The 25,127-nt window shown below is 40.5% G+C and overlaps 1 protein-coding gene across 2 annotated transcripts in view; it reads left to right on the plus strand.

The window, feature by feature from the left end:
- Nucleotides 1-7,283: 7,283 nt before the first annotated feature.
- TNFSF4 (TNF superfamily member 4) overlaps nucleotides 7,284-25,127 on the plus strand; it is a 28,736-nt gene continuing 10,892 nt past the window's right edge. The window contains exon 1 of one of the 2 annotated variants that reach the window (XM_045811410.2): nucleotides 7,284-7,504. In XM_045811410.2, coding sequence (XP_045667366.1) covers nucleotides 7,352-7,504 — 153 coding nt within the window. In that variant the 5' untranslated portion in view covers nucleotides 7,284-7,351. Of the gene's footprint in view, nucleotides 7,505-9,025; nucleotides 9,344-25,127 lie in introns of those variants that run through there. The other variant, XR_006782216.2, reaches the window with a different exon arrangement.

A 25,127-nucleotide genomic window follows, 5' to 3' on the forward strand; every position in this document is an offset into this window, starting at 1 on the left:
AGTACAGCTTAGGGAGGTGGAAATGAGTGAATAAACCATACAGTGGTATTGAGAGTAGGGAGATAAGGGAAAACTACCTTCAAAAAGAGAGAAAGAGAGAGATTGCTGATCAGACCTAAGCTTTAAGAGGAGGTGAATGAACATATGCGGCAGTGGAAGAAAAAACACTAAAATGCCCTTACAGATTCAAAAAACAAAAATCACACTACAACATCTACTGAAGGCCTCCTCTGTCTAGAAACATTGCTCAGTGTATTTTATAGATTCTTTTACTCTAGCTCCAAACTAGAAGTACATTCAGAAAAGAGTTCCCTAGAAGTACATTGAAGAAGACAGGATAAAACCCTTGTTATCACAGAGTGCATGTATCTGGAGCTAGGAACAAGAGAGAGTTCGAAAAACAATGCTCCTGTGGTATGGTTTTTATAATTTTCAGTTTTCGCAGTCTGTTCAGGCTGCCTTAATAAAATACCGTAGACTGGGTGCTTAAACAACGGCAGTTTATTTTTTTCACGGTTTGGAGGCCAAAAGGCCATGATCAAGGAATCAACATGGTCAGGTTCTGGTGAGAGCTCTCTTCCTGTCTTGTGGCTGTCTTCTCACTGTACCCCTCATTGGCAGAGAGAGAGAGAGAGAGAGTATGCTCTCTAGTGACACTTCTTATAAAGGCCTTTATCCTATCACACAAGGGCTCCACCTTCATGAACTAATTATCCTCCGTCTCCAAATACCATCATATGGGGGTTAGGACTTCAACAGCGAACTGTGGCGGGACACGGGCTTTTAGTCTATACCGTCAGCTATTAAGGGTTTGGAACCGTTAAGCAAACAGACAAACCCAGATGATCTTGGTTTAAATCCCAACACTGCTGTGGTTAAGTTACTCTGAGACTCTGGTTCCTCATCTCAAAGATGTGGTTAATAATAACCATGCACGGTTGTTCCCAGAAGGATTGAATGAAACTCGGAGTTGTCCCTAGCACACAGAAGGCATGTAAGAAACATGAGCGTGTATTCTATTCATCAACAATTTGGGAAAAAATCAGATCCAGCCGATAAGTTATTTTGTTACTGAATTAGTGGCTTGTGAATTTGGCCATGTTAACATCTGCTTAGATATACTGGTTGCTTACTAAGTGCCTGGGCCAGACACAGAGCTTGTATTTTCATTTAAAAAATTAATAGTTTCAGGGCACTTGGGTAGCACAGTTGGTTAAACGTCTGACTCTTGGTTTTGGTTCAGGTTGTGAGATCGAGCCCCACGTCAGCTCTGTTCTCAGTGCGGAGTCTGCTTGAGTTTCTCTCTTCCTCTCCCTCTAACTCTCCCCTCTGCTCTCTCTCACTCTCAAATAAATAAATAAACCTTCAAAAAAAAATTAATAGTATCACACGGAGTTTAAGAACAGACCTCAGAGAAAAAGGACCTGGATTCATATCCCATATCACAAGGTTACTATGTGACCTTGTCCAAGTTAGTTCATCTCACTAAGCCTCAGTTTCTCAATTATAAAATGGGTAGAAAAATAGTACCCTCCTTATAGATTTGTTTCTGGGCAGTGGAGAGGCATGTTAGGCAGGACAATAAGCACATGCAATGCTCAGAGAGTGAGTACTGTATTGCTTCATTCATGGTCAATTATGGAAATGGATCTTATACCAGGGTTCGTCAATCTTAGCACTATTGACATTTTAAACCATTAATCCTTTGTTGTAGTGGGGGCTGCTCTGTGCCTTGTGGGATGTTTAGCCCCATCCCTGTGCTCTACCCAGCAGATATCTGTAACACCCACCCCAAATCCAGACAACCAAAAATGTCTCCAGACATGGCCAAAGGACTGACTCCTGGGGGAGCCAAATCTCCTCCTGCAGGGAATCACTAGTTTACATGAATTCCAATTTATACCCAATTAAATGCAGTTTGGAAAGAGGAGGGAGGTTCTTATGTACTCTGTTTGGATTTGCTTTTAGAATGATTATTTTTGAAAGAAAAATTATCTTTTGGGTGTGAATAAGGGCTCTGTATGTGATGGTGGTTTCACTCGTATCTACAGCCAAAACTCATCTAATTTTTCACTTTAACGGGATAAAGGATTTTTTTGTCTATAATTATGTTTCAATAAAGTTGATTCTTTAAAAAAGAAAACTGCCTATATTGTTATGTCTTAAAAGATCTCCTTACAAATTTTTATATATTCTTGGTGGTGCCACATGTTGTACACAACTTAAAAAGTAATGCTGTGTCTAGATAGTTTCTTCTCATAATGGTGTAATACTTCCTGGGCATATTTCCACAGAGAGAAAAATTTCTGTGGCTGTTTTGTGCCACTAAGTTTTAGAATCTATCATCACGCTCTAAAATAACTGCCAATGATTAACTCAAGATAAAGAAAAGTAGCAAATATGAAGAATGAAGGGGAAATCAGCATCAGAAGAAAAGGGGTTGACAAGATGAGGGGCTAATGAGTCTGAAACCCCAACGAAATATCACTAGAAGGGTTCACATTTGCATTTGAAATAATGGTGTACATCCGGTTTCAATGAAAAGTACACATTTCAGGTTTGCTAATCTTTCACATCTAAGACCAAAGTCCAGCTATCAGGAAACTTCTGTATTTAATAGTGCCATTTTCAGTTTTGTTTAGACTTTCATTCTTTCTGGTCCTGAAAATAGCACACTTCAGATCTATTGCAAGCAAATTTAATTTAATTTGGTAAATATTTATGGAAAGACGATTTCGGCCCTGAGAGTGAGTGCTATACAAGACTCTTAACCTTAGGATCATGCGACATCATGGAGGAGCCTGAAATAGATTTAAATTGTTATGACACAAGAGAGATCATGATAAATGCTCTCGACACAGGGGTGGGAACAACTGCATTCTTCTGAGAGGCCCAGGGGAGACTCCTTATCATAGAAATGTAATAGTGAAAGAGATGATGACCACTTAAGCGGTCATCTGGGGAGATTCACAAATCTGGCTCTTATCAAAAGTTTTAGAAATACAGATTCATAAGTCACTACCCCAAACTTCTCAAATCAGAATTTCTAGAGTGAAGGAATCAGGAATCTGAATCTCTCAAAAGCTATCCTCATGATTCTGATGATCAACTAGGCTTTGGGAACTACTGTTCATATAACCCTTCCCACTCGATGGATTCCTGGAACAGGATTCTTTCTGGGTTTTTGTTTAGTTTTTTTGGCAACACTGCAAGCTCAATGCCTCACAAGACAGCCAGCCCTTCATGGAAAATGTGTATGTAGTGTGTAGGCTTTGATTGCTAGAGATGGAGGGTAAGGATATTTGAGGCACGACGACTATCAGAAATCATCAAGAAACAGAGGGAGATAAGTTTGGAGCGGAAATATGAAACCTGAGGTCCCATTACAGAGTGACACGAATATCAAGCTAATGAGTTTCAGCTGCATCTTTTTTGAGATGGAGACCCTTGCCAGGATTTGGTCATCACTGGGTTTAAAGAGCCTGCCAAAGCAGCATGGATTAGAGATCAAAGAGATTGGAAATTGGAAGAACAGCTGGCAGTTTCATTCGGGAGTTGAAGTGAGGTGTAATAAGGACTTGGATCAGAGGCAGTAAGAAAGCCAAAGTGGAGGAAAGTATGAGCCGCGTCGCAGGGATAGTGCTACAAAGCTTGACTGATCGGGACCAAGGAAGAGTCAAAGCTGACTCTGGGGTTTTGAGATTCTAGAGTGCTGAAACATTAACCAGAATGAGGACATTAGGCTCTAGAGCAGGTTGGGAAGACAGATGGCAAATAAGGCTTTTGACATTTGACATGCATTTGTTTCCATCACTGACTATCTTAATTTGTCACCTGTCCTTAGAGGTTGGCATAGAATAGGACCTCAAAACATTTGGTGAGTTAATAGCCACTGTAAATATCTTCTCTCTGATTCAGTTTAGGATTTTATTATTCTCACTTAAATAATTGCAAGCCCTCAGGACCACCCCAACTCATAGTGCTGTCTTTATGTGAATTAGAACAAGATGCTGGCTCTGAATTTATGAATTTAAATAGGGGGCTTTTATCTGGGTGGACTCGGCTCTTTGTTCACTTGGGGCTTGGGAAGCCACGCACACCTTTGCGGAAAGATAGCCCTTCCTGTAGGGCAAAGCCTCTGGCTCAAGGATGGAAGACAGGGACAGCTCAGGGTGGGGGTTGCTCCAGACCACCCTCTTCTCCTCAGCTGGCACAGGGCACCCTGGAAAAGTCCCTCAGCTGGTCCCCGTGACCCCTCCCTGCCATTTCTACTTCACTCAAGGAGATACTTTTCTAAAATGTGACCATCTCACATTCCGCTTCAAATCTTTCCTTGTTTCCCCAGAACCTTCAGGATAAAGTTCAAAGTTCTTGACCTGGAACAAAAGTCCATTTGTGACAGCTTCTCAGCCTCTTCCCCAGCCACTCTCGCTCACAGTCCTCCTCTCCAGTCGCAGTTCCCAAACCAGCAATGCACGAGAAGCTTCACCAGGTTGCGTGTGTTTCCTTCATTCTCTGTCTGGCTACTACTGCTCTTCATTTCCCACCTGTGACTGTCCTGACTTCCTGCCTAGGACGTCCTTGAGGACTGAGAACGTGTTTTGTTCATGTCGCTCCCCTAACACCAGTATGCCGGCACCTGGCTTGTGCTGGTTGAACGGACAAATGACTTAGAAACCAATGAAAAGCCAGATTTTACCATGACAACTCCCCCCAAACCAAACCAAAAAACCAAAATAGAACAGCACAAAACAAATACTACACACATGCCAAAAAAAAAAAAAAATAAAAAATTTTTTTTTAAGTTTTTGCTGCTTTCTAAGCATGAGGTATTCTGTCAGTTGTCAAAGCCTTTTATTTTCCATAGTTTTCTGTAATCTTGAAATGGCCATTCACTGAGAGGTCAAAGACCTATGGGAAGATAATCGCTTGGAATGAAGTCTGAAGCTTCCTTCCAAGGCTGGCTTGCTCTGGTGTGTGTGTGTGTGTGTGTGTGATCTCTGTGCGAAGCTTTACAACACGGCACAGAGGTTCGGGTAACATACTCGACCTGGTTGAAAACATCTCCTTTGAAGCTGGAGGACTCTGCTCGTCTGCCTGAGATCGAACCATGGGTGATGTCTCAGACAGCGGTCTCACTTGTCCCAAATGCCAGGCCAGCCCAACTTTGAAGTGCTGATGTCGTCTGTCAAAAGGGCTTGCCTGGAACTTCCAGGCCAATTTATATTTATTTTGTTCTGGGTCTATTCCTCTGCTTCCCACAAAGAACGTGAAGAAGCTGTGAGGATGTGTTCAATAAAAAAAGAAATGTTTCAATGTCTGCCACCACTTGAACTTCAACCAAAACATCACACGGAGGCAAAATACGGTGTTGGAGACCCGGACGGGAGGTGACAGGTGCGCTGCAGGCCCACACATTGCAGCGGTCGGCCCTGCGCTCTCTTGGGACGACACAAACATGGAAGCTTAAAACGTAGTAATTGTAGCTTTTCTTCGTAGAAACCACGATGTTAATAATGAGAAGAGATGCGGCTCCGGGCCTAAGTACATACGCTAAATGTTTATTTTTTTCCACTCTTTTGGCAGTCTTTTAAAAATATTTTCTATGATTTCAGCATTAATAGTTTTCATAGATCTTTTCCAGCTAGTCTTTAGAGTTTCTGATAGTATTTTAGGCTTTGACTCTTTTAGTCGGGTTTTGAAAATAAATGAGTAAGTCGTTACCAATTTTAACATCTATTTATGATTACCAACTATTACACAAGAATTGGGCTCTCTACGCACTGATTTTTCTTTCATTTTTTCCCCCTCCACACCCTGCATGTTACACATACTTTGTTCATAGGCATAACTAGCTAGAGATAAGTTTCAATGGAACTTGGCTTTTAAATTTTGGCTTGGAGTCTATGATAAAGTGTTACCTTATCTTCCAGACAACTTGAATTTCTGAAGACCAAAGTGTCCTCCAAGAGCAAGGCATAATGATTTATAATGAGGATATTAATTCATACTTTCTTCGATTTATGCTGTAATAATAAAAGTACTTTCCATTTTCCACAAACTGTTTCTTTTTGGAATATGCCTCATATTCATTGTCTATAAAATTAAGTTGATATAGCATTTCATATTGTTGATATCAAAATAGTCTTTCCTCCCTTCTTTCTTTAAATATCTGTTGAACGGCTCACGGGGAGCTTAGGGAGACCTACTTGCCCACAGAAGAAACAGAATTCTACCTCAAACGTCCCCCCTCACCAGCACCCCCATGTCCTCCAGTACAGCATTGGGTTTACTACGTATCCAGTAGATATTTGTCAATCTGGACTTGACATTATAAATCATTTCATCATTTATTTCATTATATCATTTATTGCAGTGCCAAGGGTAAGTAGTGCCTGTCTATTGATAGAATACTCTCACTTGCCAAGTTCTGAGTCCCACCCCTGACCTCAAAGGAAGGAACAGTCTATTACAATCTGTTCATTTCTTCATTCATGCAAAAATTATGTAAGAGGAAAAGGAAAAGTGGAAGGAAGGGGAAAAAAGTCAGGATACTCTTCTGCTTCTTTTCTGTTATGCTTTAAATTAATCACGTAAATGTTTACTAAATCTGCCTCAAGAGATCAAATGAGAAAAAGATTGTAAGGCGTCTAGCACAGTCTGACAATAGTGGAGGCTCAGTATTTATTATAATGTAATGTACTAACCCCAGAGGATCTTACTCCTTTACTGCTACATGACCACCATCTTCTTTTCTTCTTTTCTCTCTTTCAAGAACGGTCTGTGTGCATATATATATATATATATTTGTACAATGATTCAATGCTTAGTTACCCAATAAAGTGCAGATGAGAAATTAAGTCCAACATTTCCTCAAATCTCTTCTATGATTTAAGACACCTCAGGGAAGGGATGGAGGAACTCCTACATCAACGGATGATGATTTTTATCTCTATCAAGTGACCCACAATTTGGTTACTGGTGCAATGAGAAATTAAGAAATTAGCACACTTTTATGACTGTCATTTCACAGTCACTCAAATCAGAACTGGAATGCCACAAAAACAACTCCCTGTTAGCCCAGAGAAAAAAAAAGAAAGAAAGTAAAGGGGAAATTCAGATTAGTCACAAAGAAGTTCCCCCGCCTGCCTGCAGAAGCTGCAGTGTTAAAACTGAGAGAGTGCGTTCTGCTCTTTCAATTGCCTCTTATCTCTGGTCCCGGGACCTCTGTGTATTTTCTGATTGATAAACTTTGTTTTCCCTTCATCTCCTTCTTTGTGGAGAAGAGGTCAGTCTCCCTCAGGCTCCCCTTTGCCACAGTTTTCATCTTCCTTGCATCCATACTGTGAAGATGGAAGGGGTCCAACCCCTGGACGACAATGTGGGAAACACACCAGGGCGAAGATTCCAGAAGAACAAGCTATTGCTGGTGGCAGCCGTAATTCAGGGGCTGGGTCTGCTCCTGTGTTTCACCTACATCTGCCTGCACTTCTATGCTTCCCAGGTAAGATGGATGCTCCACTGGGCACTTTGTTTCCTCCAGCTCATGCTGATGGCAGCTCCAGCAGCTCCAGTCACTTGGAAATAATCTGGTGCCAAAACTGTTCATTGCCCTCATCTGCCCCTCAGTGATCGTAAAGTGTGGTCAAACACCCTCCTGTCTCTCCTTTCCTTCCTTCTTTTCAGTAGTGGCAGTGGTGGGGCACAGCAGAGGTATGTAGGGCAAGGGCACTGCTTCTGGATTCTTCTTCTTCTTCTTCTTCTTCTTCTTCTTCTTCTTCTTCTTCTTCTTCTTCTTCTTTCTTCTTCTTCTTTCTTCTTCTTCTTCCTTTTGCAATGCAAAAATCCTGGTATTCCTTTATGAGCTCTCACTTCGAAGCTTGGAGTCACTGATACCCTTGCTTTACTCATTCTGCTAGTAAGCATCTGATCAGGGAATTTATATAAAAGGGAAATAAGGAAGGGACCGGTTCCACTCTCCCACTGTATTCATAAACCCCATGGGCGATTTGCTTTTTGAGGAATGCTGAAGGTACCACTATCAAGTCCTTTAAATAGCTAACCTATGGATTTTAAGGGCAGAGAAGTGTGTGTTCACGTGCATATTCACACAAGGCCAAATATTTACCCCAATAACTTAATCAAAGATTATTTTTCAGTCTTTCTGCACCAATCGCAACTTACAGATATCACTCTGTCTTTTTCCACTTTGTCCAGTACATCCTGTAGTGGGTGATCATCTTTCTAAGCATTTCTCCCACTTAATCAAGATATTCTTTCCCTTTTTCCTTCTCTTTGTTCTGGTTCCTTCTACATTATTTTTTCTTATTTACTTGTTTATATCTACAAACATTATTTTGTCTTTAAGGATGTTCTTGGCTGCAAGAGATTCCACTGAAAAGAAAATAAATGTATCATCTTCCCATGTTCCCTTGGTGGGGCTAGTCTGATAATTCTTGTTTTCTTGGCAGGTCACTTTAGGTTAGAAAAGTCTCTCCCTGGTAAAGGTGAAATAAGGGGAACTTAAATTTCTCATGGCCATGTCAAAGACTGGGTACCTCAAATTAGACCAGGATAAGATAAGCAGAGTCCTAACCAATGCCTGGGCTTGTCTTTGTCTACAGGAAGTAGGGGTTTTTGGTGCACAGAGGCTGGTGGGAGTGTGGTTGTGATCAGTGTACCGCAGAGAGGGCTCATGTTCCTAAATTCCAGGAGTGTAGCTGGTGTCATGTCGAGTCTGCGGACTAGTAAGCACACCAATGTGCCAGTCCTCTCTTGGTCTTGTCACACATTTCCTTCTCTGTGCAGAGCCCCTTGGATAAAATTAGAGTAGGCGATTAGGGGGGAGGGATGGGGGAGGAGTAACGTGTCCATGGCAGGATGCCTAAGACATAGACCGGAATTAGGCTTTTCTGAGAAGAAAACAAAGAGAATGACCAAAAATAGAACAGCTGAGTGCATTCACCAGGTCTGGGAGCCCTGAGAGTGCTTTTTCAGACAACCACAGTGTTACATATTTCCTTACACTGTGGGGTGATAGAAAGACAGAACAGATGGCCCCAGTCAAGGCTCAACAATTGCACTGGGGCTCTGAGCAGGACAGAGGAAAAGGTGAAACAGATATATAGCCAGCTGGTGGTGGGACCGCCCAGACTGTGAATACCTAAGAGATGCTGAGAAGGAGAGGGGTCCTTTCTGGCAAGTCACCCAGAGACTCTGTGACAGAGCCTGGAGGGAAAGCTAAGTGCGGGTTTCCAGGATGCTAGAATTCACTGAGCCGATCTCTGGGAGAGAATTAGCTTTCTCTGGTCCTGGCACAGAAATGGAACCAAAGACATAGGAGGTATGTTAGAGCTGCTGGCTCAAGAAATGTGCTCTCATATACTCGGGGTACAGATTTTTTTTGGTGCAGATATTTGAAATTCTTCGCTTCACATCACATTTAATTTCTTTTTTCTTATTTCTTAGCTAGACTGCTGTAGCTAACATAATTTCTTGTACTGTTGTAGGACCCAGGGCAGCACAATGGGTCCTTACATTTAATCTCATGTAGTCTATTAGGGGGAAGGATAGCATAGATGGGTCATGTGTGTTCTCCCTGGAATTTGATCAAACGGTGGTGGTGGCAGTGTGTGTGTGTGTGTGTGTGTGTGTGTGTGTGTGTGAAAGAGAGAGAGAGAGAGACAGAACGGTGTAGTGTAGCTATTGAAAAACAGACGTAGACTGGTAGCCTTCCTAAACTCATTGATAAGATGGGAATTTTGGTTAAAGGATAGGGCTGGTGGTGATGTAAATCAAACCTCTACTTTTATAAAACCTAATATTCCAGTGATGTGACTGAGGGGTGAAATTGAGCTGAAATGCTGATCATTTGACCAGTTACACTGGATCTCTTTTATTGTAGGAAAACATATTTGGAGAATAATCATGATTTTCCTTATTTCCTAGATTTAACTTTCAGCTTTATAAAATAACTGCCTCCATGTACAACTCTGTAAAAAAAAATACAGATATAACTATTAAACTTCAATGACAGTGGACTTTCCCTTCAATCAAATTTATTTAGTAACCTGTGTTTTTTCACAACTCTATTAAGTTGTATGTACTTATGTGAAAAGCAGAATTTTTTTTTTTTAAGATTTTTAAATTTATGTATTTGACAGAGAGTGAGAGACAGTGAGAGAGAGAGAGAATACAAGTAGGGGGAACGGCAGGGAGAGGGAGAAGCACACTCCCCACTGAGCAAGGAGCCCGACATGGGGCTTGATCCCAGGACCCTGGGATCATGACCCAAGCCGAAGGCAGACACTCAACCAACTGAGCCACCCAGGCGCCCCAAAAGCAGAAGTTTTAGTTTTTGAGATACTAGAAAAAAAGATAGGTCATACCCACTCCTCCTGTAACTTCCCTCTTTGGGCCTTGATTTACTCATTTTAACACAAGGCAGTTGGATCACATGATCAGAAAGGTCTCTTCCAGCTTAATATCCTGTGAGTATGTAGTTATATATATATATATATATATATATATATATATATATATATATATATTCTTTTTTTTTGTAGAATGGGTATGAGGATTTGAGATATACAAAATATAAGTAAATAGATTTTTGTGTCTAAGCTTATGAATTTCCTGCTTCTTAAGAAGGGACTGGAGGAAATAAATTTTGCACATATATTTGTAATCTGTACTTATTTATTTATCATGTACTTATCTATACATCTATTCTGGGTTAGCTAAATGCCTTATTTCAAAAGGGGAGAGATGTGGTTGCCCTAGAAGAACGTCCATGATACGAGTTATAAAACTGAGTGTTTCTTTCACTAAAACCAATACACATTGTTTGGATATTTATTGGGACCTGTCATTTAAAGTGTCAGGCTCCTAGTTGTATCTGTAGTTTCAGCTGGGAAGAGTGGGGGGTAAACAGAAGGGGGAACGAACCACAAGAGACTATGGACTCTGGGAAACAAACTGAGGGCCTCAGAGCGGAGGAGGGTGGGGGAATGGGCTAGCCCGGTGATGGGTATTAAGGAGGGCACGTATTGCATGGAGCACTGGGTGTTATACGCAAGCAATGAATCATGGAACACTACATCAAAAACTAATGATGTACTGCATGGTGACTAACATATCATAATAAAAAAAATAAATTAAAAAAAAAGAAGAAAAAAAAAAGCTGACCTATAATGCACGAAGCTTTCATAAAGTATATCCACATGGGGCACCTGGGTGGCTCAGTTGGTTAAGCATCTGCCTTGGGCTTAAGTCATGGTCCCAGGGTCCTGGGATGGAGCCCTGCGTTGGGCTCCCTGCTCGGTGGCGAGACTGCTTCTCCCTCTCTCTCTACGCCTCCCCGCTTATACTGTCTCTTGCTATCTCTCTATTTCAAATAAATAAATAAAATCTTCAAAAAGAAAAAAGAAAGAATTATATCCACATGTCTCAGGGCTTTAGAAGCCAGGCCTTTTCCAAGGTTTGTACCACCTCTACCATAGCACTTTATATACGTGAGGGCCGTTAGTGATAATTCCTCAGCAAATCTCACAATGAAAGGTTTACACTCTTACCACTTTTCCTGCTGGGAAGAACAGAAGTGAGGGGTACTTGGAAAATGAGTGATCTGTTCTGTACCAGTGATGCCCAGAATCAGAGCTCACAGTTTCCTGGTGAAGTTTCAGGCTAGAACTTGGAATTCATTTGTATCAATTAGGAAGAAAAAGAGGTGTTTTTGCCTGAACAAATCTCATCTCGGATTAGCTCAATTTAGATGTGTCCCCATGTAATCTAACACATTTTTTAGAAATTCTTTTCTTAAATGACAGATGGGCAAATAAGTGATTTGCAATACATCCGAGTTTGCATTTCATAAGCAATTCTGTGAGAATGAAAAAGAAACATCTGAAGTGTTGAACTGAGCTTGTCATTAACTATTTTCAGCTTTTCAGGGGAGGTATGAATAAAAACACATAGAATCTTCGGATTTTTCAGCAGGCATTGGACATAGTCTATTTACAGATAAAACCCCAGAACCTCAGAGATGGTAGAAGCTGGGGGAACAGGTAATGCTTCAGCCGATATTAGAAGAGGAGTGGAAATTCTTTAAATGGACAAGAGAGCTGATGGCCTTGGACAGGGTCAGAAGGCTTCCTCCGTAGAACCGCAATTTGTTCAGAGTGGTTGAAGTTGAGTGTTCATAGGGGAAAGTGGCAAAAGGTGAGGCCGAAAACCTAGGCGGGGGCAGATCACCAAGGGTCTTGTGACTCATGCGAAGGGAGCACACTTTAGTGTAGTCTACGCAAAAGAGAATACAGGAAAAATTACTAGAATTGTTGCTTCTCCAACTTTCGCTTCTCTCCTGTGGTCTATGTGTCGGCGAATAAGAGAGTGAGTCAAATCTCTTACAGCACTAGGGGGCACCACAGTAAAACTAACCATTCTCAGATTTACGATTTTTTAAAAGAAAGCCTACTCTCTTCTCCTGAGGAGTTAAGATTAGAAAACTTTCCGCAGGAAGCCAAGAGCTGATCCATGTGTAAGAGAATGAACACTGTCGGGGAGCCTGATATTGTTCACTATTTACACAGTAGTGATATTTTCTAAACGAAAAATTTAGATACGTGTTCCGACCCATGCGCTCAACACAGGACAGAGTAATTTGGACAGAAATCATGCTGGAAATGCCACATATGTATATGGATATAGAAACAAATACATACACGCACACAGGAGATTTGGGAAGTGAGCAGAACGGCTCTCGGTATTGACCCAGGAGTATAATCTCCTGCTTCCTTTTCTCTGACCTCGGTCCCTAGCTACCAGCGTGGAGTAGACCCAGCCTGCCCCGGGCTGACCACTCTGCCCTCCCAATTCTATTTCTTTTAATAAGAATTACTTTTGTGCCCTTTAATCTTATAAAAACTGCAGCTTTCCACCCTCTTCAGGGATTCTTTATTCATGGAAAATGAATGTTAATCTGGAGGTAGCTAGGTTAGAGGAACCATGTACAATGCTGTTTTCATGCTCTATTTAGTGAGTTAAAGGAAACAACAGAAATACAGAGTAGAAAGATTAGTCCCCAGTCACAGGTGAAACCTGTGGTCCTGACATCCTATAGCTTTTGTGCTTTGTCGTCACCACACTTTTGATATCCACACTTTTTCAAGCGAAGGAATTAAAACACTTCCTTATATGAAATTACAAAAGATTTCCTCAAATTTCTGAAGGAGCTGTTGGGGTGTAGACGACAGTGTGCTGGACCAGGAACCAGATTCCTCGTTCGGTCCAGCCTTCTAACTTGTGACCCTGGGTAAATTCTGTGAAATTCCCAGAGTGCCCATTTAATCATTTCCAAAATTTGAATTTGGCTTCTGTGAGGAGGGAATGTTGTGGTACCGAGCTTTGTAAATGCTGAGATTATTATTAGTCATGAACATGCATCCATAGGCAGAGGAACACTAAATGCTTACTTTGTGGCACCTATCCACATGGACAAACACCCCATAACTCAAACCTCAGAAACCATATCATAGTTAAGGTTACCCTTAACCTCATGAAGCTTGACTTTGCTACTGAAAGTTTTAGGATTAAAAACAAACAAACAAATCCTTGTAATAATTCTAGCATTTTTGAACGTAGACTTCTAAGAGCTCATGACTGCGTTAGAGAAGAAAGAAAGGGTGAAGAGGAGAATTTATGAAGGTAGTATATGGTGTTCTTAGGGTTAGTGTCTGACAGTGGTTCAGAGACCTAAATTACATAGTCAGAACATGGCCTGTTCCATTCCCCCCCCACTAAGTTTGATATATTTCATCCAATTCTGTAATGACTTGGTTACTAAATCGCGTAGAAAATCATCTGGAAAAGGCATGTTGTCTTGTTCACAATACTGGAAACACTGGGGATCTGACTAGCATAATTAAAAATTATTTTTCCTTTCAGCAGACCTTTCATTCTAAAATGTACCTCAGGTGGGTTATGAATTTGTATAAATTTGTCTAGCTTTGATAACATGTAAACACTACTTAAGAACATACTCTGACTGATAGAAAAATGTACAAATAGACTCAACTTTAATGCTCCCAACACTAATGTAATAAGCGCTTGTGGATAGAAAGCCATCATTCCCAAAGTGTTGCCCTGTATCTATGGGGAAGTGAGGGTCCCATGAGTTTAAACGATGGACCCTCAAAGCTGGGCTTCCCTGTAGCTATAGCTAGGGCATGGGGCTGGAGACCCACACAAACCATAAACAAAGATCTGTACGAAACAACAATATCACAAAATGTCCTAAGCAAGCAGCAAAACAGTCATTACGGGCAAATATAAAAACCTGTTGGGTTATAAAATAATCTGTAAAACACATTGTACACATTATACGCAGTAATACAAAATAGATTTTGAATTACTCGTGTGTTGGGTGCTTAATGTTTTCAGCTTCCAACGCCCTGAAAGTTCTTGACCTGACCCAGTATCTGGTATGACAAAAACTGGGAACTCAAAGCTCTTTTTGGGGGGGATAATTGAGGGGTATCACTCCTGCAATAACAGCCCCTCATTTTTTGCAGATCTTTTCCCTACTTTTGTCCTTTCTAATTCATTACAACCTTGGAGGAAGTTAGACGGATATCTGTGTTCAGTTTTGCAACGAGGAAATTTGAGGCATGAGAGACCTGCCTAGGTTTATGTAGAAAAGTCAGGGCTAGAAATTAAGACTGGGCGGGGGTGGGGGGTGGGGTGTGGCACCTGGGTGGCTCAGTTGATTAAGCATTTGCCTTTGGCTCAGGTCATGATCTCAGGGTCCTGGGATTGAGCCCCGCATCCGAGTCCTTGCACAGTGTGAAGTCTGCTTCTCCCTCTTCATCTGCCTCTCCCCCTGCTTGTGCTCTCTCTCTCTCTCTCTCTCTCAAATAAATAAATAAATAAAATCTTAAAAAAAAATAAAAGAAACTAAGACTGGGTCTAAATTCTAGTCCTGTCTCTTTCCATAACACTTGGCCATGACTTCATGACGCTAAGCTTTAAAAATTTTGTCTGGCTGTTTTGAAATTTGTTTCTTTTTCTGACATTAGTAGTTTTTGAAGAAAAATTAAGGGAAAGATTTGTGACTTGGTATTGAGGAAGAAGATTCTTTTTCAGAGGAGAGTTAAATCTACTTATGCAGATGTTGTTAACATGATCAATGAAGCTTTAACAGTCGCATAATACCTTATAGGTTATTTTTATAAGACGGAGTACTGCATGTGTGGTATATTCATAGACAAGAAAGGGGACCTCAATTTGGGCACTAACTCATTATTTCTCTGAGCCTTACTTTCTCTCTTTTATTGCTATTTTTAAAAAAATAATAATGAGATTCAACTACATAATCTCCCTGGGCCTTTCTAGTTCCATCACACTCTGAATCAAAGATTTACTTTAATGTGATAGTGTGATTTTCTCACTATTTCAAATACCTATTCAACAATGTATTCGTTTTTTAGGGCAGCCACAAAAATACTACCATAAACTGGGTGTCTTAAAGCAACAGAAATGTGTTCTTTCACAGTTCTGGAGGGTAGAAGTGGGCAGGGCCATGCTCCCTCTGAAGGCTCTCAAGAAGACTCCCACCTTGCCCTTCTGGCTTCCGGTGGCTCCCGGCAGTTGCAGTCGTTGTTGTTTCTTGGCTTGTAGTTGCATTACCCAAAGCTCCGCCTCCATCTCTGCCTGGTCGTCTCCCCGTGTGTCTCACTGTGTCCTCTCTTCTTGCTTTGAGGACACCAGTCATATTGGATTTTGTGCTCACCCTAATCTAGTCGGCCTCATGTTACCTTAACTAATTACATCTGCAAAGATCCTATTTTCAAATGAAGTCACTCTCTGAGGTTCCAGGTGGACACCGATGGGGGGACACTTATTCAATTCACTACAAACCACTTATTCACTTACTTGTTTAACAATATCTATGGAGTAACGGTTACCTGTCAGACACTGAGAAGCAGTGGTATGCAACATATGGTCTTCCTTCCAGAGTTTCCAACACAGTGGGGAAACGAGACAGTTAAAGAAACAATCACACAGTGTGTGAGAAGTACTGGATAACCAAGTAGGGTACAGTAAGAACTTCACTAGGAACTTTCACAGAAAACCACCAACCTGCTTCAATACCTAGTTTCTTGACTGAGATTGTAAAGCAAGCATACTTTTCCTTTGCATTAGGTGCTTTGTTTCTCTTCCATTCATTATCAGAAAGGCTTTGGTTTTCTTCTTTAAAAATTTTTTAATTTGAGTGTAGTTGACACACAATGTTACATTCGTTTCAGGTGCACACCATAGTGATTCAACTTCTCTATACATTTGCTAAGCTCACTACCTGTGCCCATACAATGCTGTTACAATATCATTGACTACAGTCCCTATGCTTTGCCTTGTATTCCCGTGACTTATTCATTCTGTAACTGGAAGCCTATGCCTCCCACTCCCCTTCACCCATTTTTTCCATCCCCCCACATCCATTAATTTGTTCTCTGTATTTATTGCTCTGATTCTGCTTTTGTTTATTCATTTGTTTTTTTTTGTTTTTGTTTTTAGATTCCATATATGAGTGAAATTATATGGTATTTGTCTTTCTCTGTCTGACTTACCTCACTTAGCATAACATCCCCTAGGTATATCCATGTTGTTTCAAATGGCAAGAATTAATCCTTTTTTAAAAAAAAAGATTTTATTTATTTGAGAATGAGAGGGAGGGAGAGAGAGAGGGAGAGAACACAGGGAGAGTGAGAGGGAGTAGCAGATTCCCCATTGAGCAGAAAGCCTGAGGTGGGGCTCGATCCCAGGACCCTGAGATCATGACCTGAGCTGAAGGCAGATGCTTAACCGACTGAGCCCTCTCAGGTGCCCCAGATTTCATCCATTTTATGGCTGCATAATATTCCACTATCTACATCTATTCCTATGCTTATGATTCTATCTATCTGTCTATCTATCTATCCATCCATCTACCTACCTATTTATCTTTATACCACACCTTAGGAAGGCTTTAGGTTAAATATTTCATTGTCATTGTCACCACCATCATCATCCCACTGATGATTTTTACCAGTCACCAATCTCAGTTTGCACCAGAATATAGGTTGAGGATTATTTCAGCTCATGCAAATGAGGCTAAGAGCTTCACTGCACAAACAAAACTAGAGATACTTTTGATTGTTCACTAACCATCAGAGGGAGCCACTTGGGGAGGAGGCCTGCTGCTTTTATTACAGTAGAGGGATTTACTGTGTTGAAAAGATCTTCTGTTCAAAAGGTCTTCTTATCACCCAGTCTCTTGGGATTTCTCTTTTGAATGTTGTGATTTGCCTACTCTCTGACATGGAAGAGCCTGTAGGCATTGCTTAGGCCACAGTGTGAATAAGTACTGCTTATTCTAGCAGTTTAACTGAGGGCGGACATTCAGACGAGGAAATTAGAAACTGAGGAAGGGAAAGGACTTGTTCTGGCTTAAGACAAAACCCAGGAGTCCTATTCCCAGACCAACGCCTTAACTGCTCTACTACGTTGCCCTCCCAAAGCAGTGGTCCTTCCTTTTTGTACAGCAAGTGAGATGGCGAATGAGTGACTTCAAATAGAAAGATATTGATTATAATAATTTTGCAACTCCCTTTGTACTCAAGGATGAACAGGGCAATTTAAAAAAACCTTGAGCTATATATAGTATTGGCTAGAGCCCATGTCAGATATTACGTGATTATGGAGCCACCAGCTAAGGTCTGGGCATAGCGTAAGGGGCTAAGTTCTGGGCATAGTTTAAGGGTCTAAGTTTCACCTTAGCTCAGCAAACATTTATTTACTACGCCATTATGTTTGAGGCATTGTAAGACTTATGATAATGCAGTGGGTACATTATAAACTGACCCTTCCAGGTGTGAGACTAAGCTGCTACAAGGATATTATGGTGGAGACTTAACTCAATCACTGAGGTGAGGAAGGAAGTTCTTGGAAATCAGTTGGCAGACCCTTCTGCCAGTGTACTTTGAGGACTTCCCCAGTTAATGTGGAAAAGGAAACCCTGATATAAGAAAATCTTTCACTTGAAGATATAAAGAATTGGTTGCATTAGGTCAATCTGATAATTTTGAAATGTGCTCATATCACACGGATGATTTTGCTTCATTTGGTTGTTTACCTGAATACCCAGAGTCCTCTTAGGAATTTGTTAACTGCTAAGCATTCAGGCAATGAAACCACAGTTCTTGTTCTCAGAGATAGAGAGGAGAGGGTCACTAAGTGCCTCGCTGAGGGATATCCATTACTAAGTAAATTTGGCAGGAAGAGTGGAAGTGGTTAGAGGGAGGAGGCTACATTTAGGATATCATATGGGCTGTGTAGTAGAGAGGAGAATAAACATTAAGAGAAAGATTACAGCAAAAATGTGCTGGAAGCCATGAGAAGAGGGAGTTTGTATGACAGTTAAAATGGCTTTTCTTTGTGTTCATTAAATCACAAAAGACTACTCAAAGAGTTTCTCAAAGCCACATATTTTCATCTTTAAGAAATATACCTTTCAGAAGGGGGAATGAAGCATGAGAGACTATGGACTATGAGAAACAAACTGAGGGCTTCAGAGGGGAGGGGGTGGGGGAATGGGATAGGCTGGTGATGGGTAGTAAGGAGGGCACGTATTGCATGGTGCACTGGGTGTTATACACAACTAATGAATCATGGAACTTTACATCAAAAACCAGGGATGTACTGTATGGTGACTAACATAATATAATAAAAAATATTATTATAAAAAAAAAGAAATATACCTTTTGGGATGAGGTTTTCTGAATAGAGAAAGTCTCTCTGGCCAAAGAACCCGTTTTTGCCCTTTCTTCCCATTTTTTTTTTTTTTCTCTGAATGGGCTTATGAACTTCCCTGATAAGAGGTGGGCCCTTTTGTCAGGGAAGGCTGTTTCCACTGAGTACACATGAAATGCACCAGGATGAGAGTCTACTTCCCCAGCCTGTTGTAATGAGTCAAGTATGGAAAATTCCCTCTTTCTTTTCAGGCTCCTTGAAACATCCCTGACAGCTTGTGAAGTTGTGCTTTCATGATCTCTCAGGTCTCCTCTATTGACATGAAGCCCAAGGTGGGGGAAGGAGTGGTTCACATCCCAGTGGAGGTGGCATGCTGAAGTGGAGAGTCCCCATCAAAGATCTGTTTCCCCACCATCCAACACTGATTCACACCCCAGTGCACTCCCACGTAGGATCTTGACACCATCCTGATATCAAGTGAGGAAGGGCAAGGCCCACATAGTGAATGCAGAACCCACTTCCTGCTTTCATATTTGATGAGTGTCTTTCTTTTTTTTTTTTTTTAAGATTTTATTTATTTATTTGACAGAGAGAGAGAGAGAGCCAGCGAGAGAGGGAACACAAGCAGGGGCAGTGGGAGAGGAAGAAGCATAATCCCAGCAGAGGAGCCTGATATGGGGCTCGATCCCAGGACTCTGGGATCACGCCCTGAGCCAAAGGCAGACGCTTAATGACTGAGCCACCCAGGCACCCCTGATGAGTGTCATTCACTCCTGCCACAGATGCCCCTCTCCAGGACAACTGCCAAAAGAGTATGAAGTTGGCAGCCTCATGTCACATCCCAATGAGTCAGAATTAGAAACTCACACTCTCCAAAGATGAGCTCTTTAAATAAGCATCACCTTTTTGGGAACATGGTACAGACTGTGAGGTAAACACTAGACATCAGACGTTTCCTATCCCTGTTCTTCAACAAGTCAGTGCTCAAGATGCTAAGAGAGGCCAAGAAAGGACCTAATTCTGGCTCTTCTTTGCAGCACCTGCTTGCTGCCTACTTTATACTTATTCATGGGTCTGCTGCCCCTTGCCAGGACAATTGTACCTAATCAGAGCTGAGCTAAAAGTTTTGCCAACCTGTACTATGCAGGCAACCTTGAAGAGTTGGCTGAAGAGATTTTTTTTTTTCTGAAGAACTTCTGGATATTTTGAGATATATCTGAATATTTTAACAACTATCTAAAACCTAATATATTAGCCCTGATCAGTATTGATGATGAAAATAATTCAAATTAATCTTGGACCATCAGACAAATGTTTTCATAGGGTTTTTTTTTTCCCTCTTAAGGAAGTACAGGATAAGAGAAGGGTTATTATCAAGAACTTGGAGTTCAACCAAACTCAAGTTAATACCTGTTTATTCGTGAGCAATTCCTTAACAACACTGATTCTCATTTTCCTATCTGCAAAACATGGGTAATTATTATTCATACTTACTAAGATTATTTTGCACAGCAAATGAAGCAATGAATGTGACTAAGAATAACCTAGCGCATGGCATGTTGTAAGTTCTTAATGAATTTTTATTATTTTTCTTGAATACCAAGAACGGTCTCATTCCTAAACTTTTCTTCCATAGAATGTCTTTTGCTTATCTGGTTCCTTTCTGTCTTTCAAGGTCTTTGTCCAGGTCTTTCCTCCTTGAGCTGCCAAAGCCTGTAGTGATTTTTCTGTTCTCTGGAACCTTATGGGATACACTGTCTACTGACATTTACCAAAGGTTTTATGTAGAGGGAGGGTTTTATTTCCTCAACTGGCATATGAGTTTGTCAAAATAAGAACTGTCTGTTCTATTCTTTTGTGTTCCCAGATTTGAATCTAATGCCTGCCATACAACAGATACTCAGTAATTGTTGATGCTGTGTCAAACCACCAAATAATATGACAATCATATTATTCAATCAATTATTGAATAATTCAGTAGAAAAAAAATTTCTTGTTTGCATCAAGGAGATGATTTTTTTTATACTCATGCTTCTGAGACCACTTCATTCAAACATCAGGATTATACTTTGAGAATGATGTGGGCTCTTCAGACTTTCCAGATTGAAGAAGCTTTATTCTACAGCTTGTTCTTACATGGAAGCTCTGGGACCTTTGCTATTTTCCCATTTCTTTTAGCATTTGGAAAGGATCTGAGGATTTTGCTTTTCTTGATATTAAAAAGACCAGGTTTATTTTCATATGAGTAAAAGAAGTAACTTCTGACTGTTTTCTGGTAATCTTTCTCATGAAGCCCAGATGCTTTTGTACAGTTTCTTTGGGCTACAGAGAGCTAGAAAGCTAATATTTCAGGGACTTTGGTAGTCTTTATTCATTATTTTATTAATTCCTTCATTCCATAGTCAAATATGAGGCTTAAGTAATGTTGCACAAAATAAATTAAGAACATGATATGGATCTTGTCTTCCATGTGCATCCAAGAATACTCGCTGACATTTGTCAACTCCTTTCACTGTTCCAGGCCACATGCTGAATATTCACAAAACATTAGCTCATTCAATCTTCACAACAATCCTCTAAGATATAGATTTTATCATTCCATTTTACAGATGAAAAACTGAAAATCAGCAAGGTAGTACCATTTACCAGGGTCACACATTTAGATGAGACTTATATCCAATGATGGTAGAATGGAAGTCAATAGAGTGTTTTTGTTTTATTTTATTTTATTTTTTATATTAGGATCCACACTTGGTGTTGTACATTTTATGGGTTTTAACAACTGAATGACGTCATATACCCAACATTGCAGTATCATGAATAGTCTCACTACTCTAAAACTTTTGTACTCTACTTATTCATCTCTCCCTCCTCCCTAACTCCTGGCGATCACTGATCTTTAACTCTCTCTGTGGTTTTGTCTTTTTCAGAATGTTATATATTTAGAATCATATAGTATGTGGCCTCTTCAGATTGGCTTCTTTCACTTAGTAATATGTACTTAAGATTCCTCCATCTCTTTTCATGGCCTGATGGCTCATTTGTTTTTAGCTCTGAATGATAGTACAATGGCTGGATGTATCACAGGTTTTGTTTTTTGTTTTTTGTTTTTTTATCCATTCACTTACCAAAGAACATCTTAGCTGCTTCCAAGTTTTGACAATAATGAACAAAACTTCTATAAACATCCATGGGAATACAGTGACTTTAAATACTGGCTGTGAATGCGAGTGCAGAAGCCAAAAATCAGGGATCTGATTTAGGCCTTGAAGGCGGTAATATTTTAATCAGTAGACACAGATGGAGGGATATTTTTGGTGGAGAGAACAAAGAAAGTGAGTGCTTTTCAAATGCTTGCCAGACTAACTGCTGGGTACATTCACATGTTATCTTACTTAAACTTCACAGTCATCTGGAATATTCCAATAGTAATATTATGCTTTATTTTCATAGAGCTGAAAACTAATGCTCAGAAATAATATATAATGTTTCCAGACTGTTTTTGTGAAACAGAAAGGTGCCCAGTGCACCACTGAAAGTTTCTTCTGTCCTGCCAGGTACTGTAGGATTTTTGTTTTGAATCCCAGCCACTGGCCAGAGATAAAACACAGGAGAACTATGACCCTGGGCATGCTAGTGGCTGGGCACAGACAGGTTGAGGCCAGGGTCTGGCGAAAGCCTGGGACACAGAAGAGGAGATTGTTCACTTTTCTTTGAGGGCCTCCTGAACAGCGGCAGCTGTGAGTTTCCCTCTCTGGGACGAGGTGGGGTAATGTCATCTTCCACACCTCAGCCCCCCCAAGTATGGTTGGACTTTAGCATGAAACATAGCACCTCCAGTGGAGGCTGGAGTCACTTACACCAAACCCTGCTCCCCCGCACCTCATGAGGGATCTTTATTAGCGCAGGTTAGACTGTGAGCCAGCACAATGGGCCTCTCCCTCAGAAGACCAAAACAGGCCCCCCCACATGTACCAAGTCTACTGATCATAGAGTGCTCCCAAGCATCAGCTTCAGTTCCGGTAGAAAGAGGAACAGATTTTTTCCCCCATTTTTATTTTGTTATATTAGTCACCATACAGTACATCCCCAGTTTTTGATGCAATGTTCCATGATTCATTATTTGTGTATAACACCCAGTGCTCCATGCAATATGTGCCCTCCTTAATACCCATCACCGGCCTATCCCAATCCCCCACACCCCTCCCCTCTGAAGCCCTCAGTTTGTTTCCCAGAGTCCACAGTCTCTCATGGTTCATTCCCCCTTCTGTTTACCCCCCCCCTTCATTCTTCCCTTCCTTCTCCTACCAATATTTTTTTTTATTTTTAAAATTAAAAATATTTTCTTTTTTTTTTCCTTGGCATTAGGTTTATAGTTTTTTCTTCATTTGTTGGCTTGTTTGTTTGTTTCCTTTTTTCACTTTTGGGATCAGGCTTTTTTTTTCTCTCTCTCTCTCTTTCTTTTTCTTGGGAATCAGGCTTATACTTTTTTGTTTATTTATTTGCTTTCTGGTTCCCGTTTCTTTTCTCTTTTCTTGAAGCAGAGTCTTTTTTTTTTTTTTTTCAGGCTTATCTTAACAAACAAATCAAAGCACATCTAGTTAAAGGTCCAAATACCAAATACTCCCCACTGCAAGCAAGGAGGAACTTTACAGAGGATTGGCCTGGGGGGAAGAGCAGCCAAAATACAATAGCTGAGTGCACAAAGCATACACCAGAAACACTTCCTGAAGTGACAGGCCATTAATATAGCATTACTCTCAGGAGCAATAAACATAGCAAGCTTTCATACACACAAAAGACAGAAACTTAGACATAATGACAAGATGGAGGAATTCTCCCCAAAAGAAACATGAAGAAGAAATCAATCACAGACAGGGATTTGCTCAAAACAGATATAAGCAATATATCTGAACAAGAATTTAGAACAACAGTTATAAGAATAATAGCTGGGCTTGAAAGAAGCATAGAAGACACCAGACAAACCCTGGCTACAGAGATAAAAGACCTAAAAGCTAGTCAGGCTGAAATAAAAAATGTAATAACTGAGATACAAAATAGACTGAATGTAATCACAATGAGGATAGAAGAACCAGAAGAACCAATAGGTGATATAGAAGATAAAATTATGGAGAATAATAATGCTGAAAAGAGGAGGGAAAGAAAACTATTAGATCATGAATATAGACTTAGGGAACCCAGCTATTCCACAAAGTGCAATAATATCTGTATCATAGGAGTCTCAGAAGAAGAAGAGGGAGAAAAAGGGGCAGGAGGTCTCTTCCCTAATCTGAGGAAGGAAACAGGCACTCAAGTCCAATAGGCATAGAGAACTCCCCTCAAAATCAACAAAAACAGGTCACCAAGACACTTGCAAAATACAAAGATAAAGAGAGAATTCTGACAGCAACTAGGGCAAAAGGTCCTTAACCTACAAGGATAGAGACATAAGGTTAGCAGCAAACCTGTCCACAGAAACATGACAGGCCAGAAGAAAGTGGCATGATATATTCAATGTGCTGAATGGGAAAAATATGTAGGCAAGAATACTTTATTTAGCAAGGCTGACATTCAGAATAGGAGATATAGTATCCAAGATAATTAAGAACTAAAGGAGTTTGTGAACAGTAAACCAGCTCTACAGAAATATTAAAGGGGCCCCATTGAGCAGGAGAGACCAAAAGCAACAAAGACTAGAAAGGAAAAGAGACAATCTAAAGGAATAGTGACTTTAAAGGTAATACAATGGTACTAAATTCATATCAACAATTACTCTGAATGTAAATGGACTCAATGCTCCAATCAAAAGACATAGGGTATCGGAATCAATAAAAAAATGACCCATTGATATGCTGTTTATAAGAGACTCATTTTAGACCCAAAGACACCTCCAGATTGAAAGTGAGGGGGTGGAGAACCATCTATCATGGTAATGGACATCAAAAGAAAACTGGAGCAGCCATACTTACATCAGACAAACTAGATTTTAGACCAAAGACTGTAATAAAAATGAAGAAGGGCACTATATTATAATAAGGGTGCCTATTTATTCTATGAGGTCCTCCTGAACAGTGGCAGCCGTGAGTTTCCCTCCCTGGGGCAAGAGAGTGGGGTAATGCCATCTTCCACAAGATGATCTAACATTTGTAAATACTTATGCCCCCAAATTGGGAGCAACCAAATATATAAATCAATTAATAACAAACTTAAAGAAACTCATTGATAATACTACAATAATAGCAGGGGACTTTAACACCCTACTCAAAGCAATGGACAGATCATCTAGGCAGAAGATCAACAAGGAAACATGGCTTTGAATGACACAGTGGATCAGATGGACT

The sequence above is a fragment of the Ursus americanus genome, chromosome 2, assembly GCF_024610735.1.
Source record: "Ursus americanus isolate L20-20 chromosome 2, mUrsAme1.1.p, whole genome shotgun sequence".
In the NCBI taxonomy this organism is placed as follows: Eukaryota; Metazoa; Chordata; class Mammalia; order Carnivora; family Ursidae; genus Ursus; species Ursus americanus.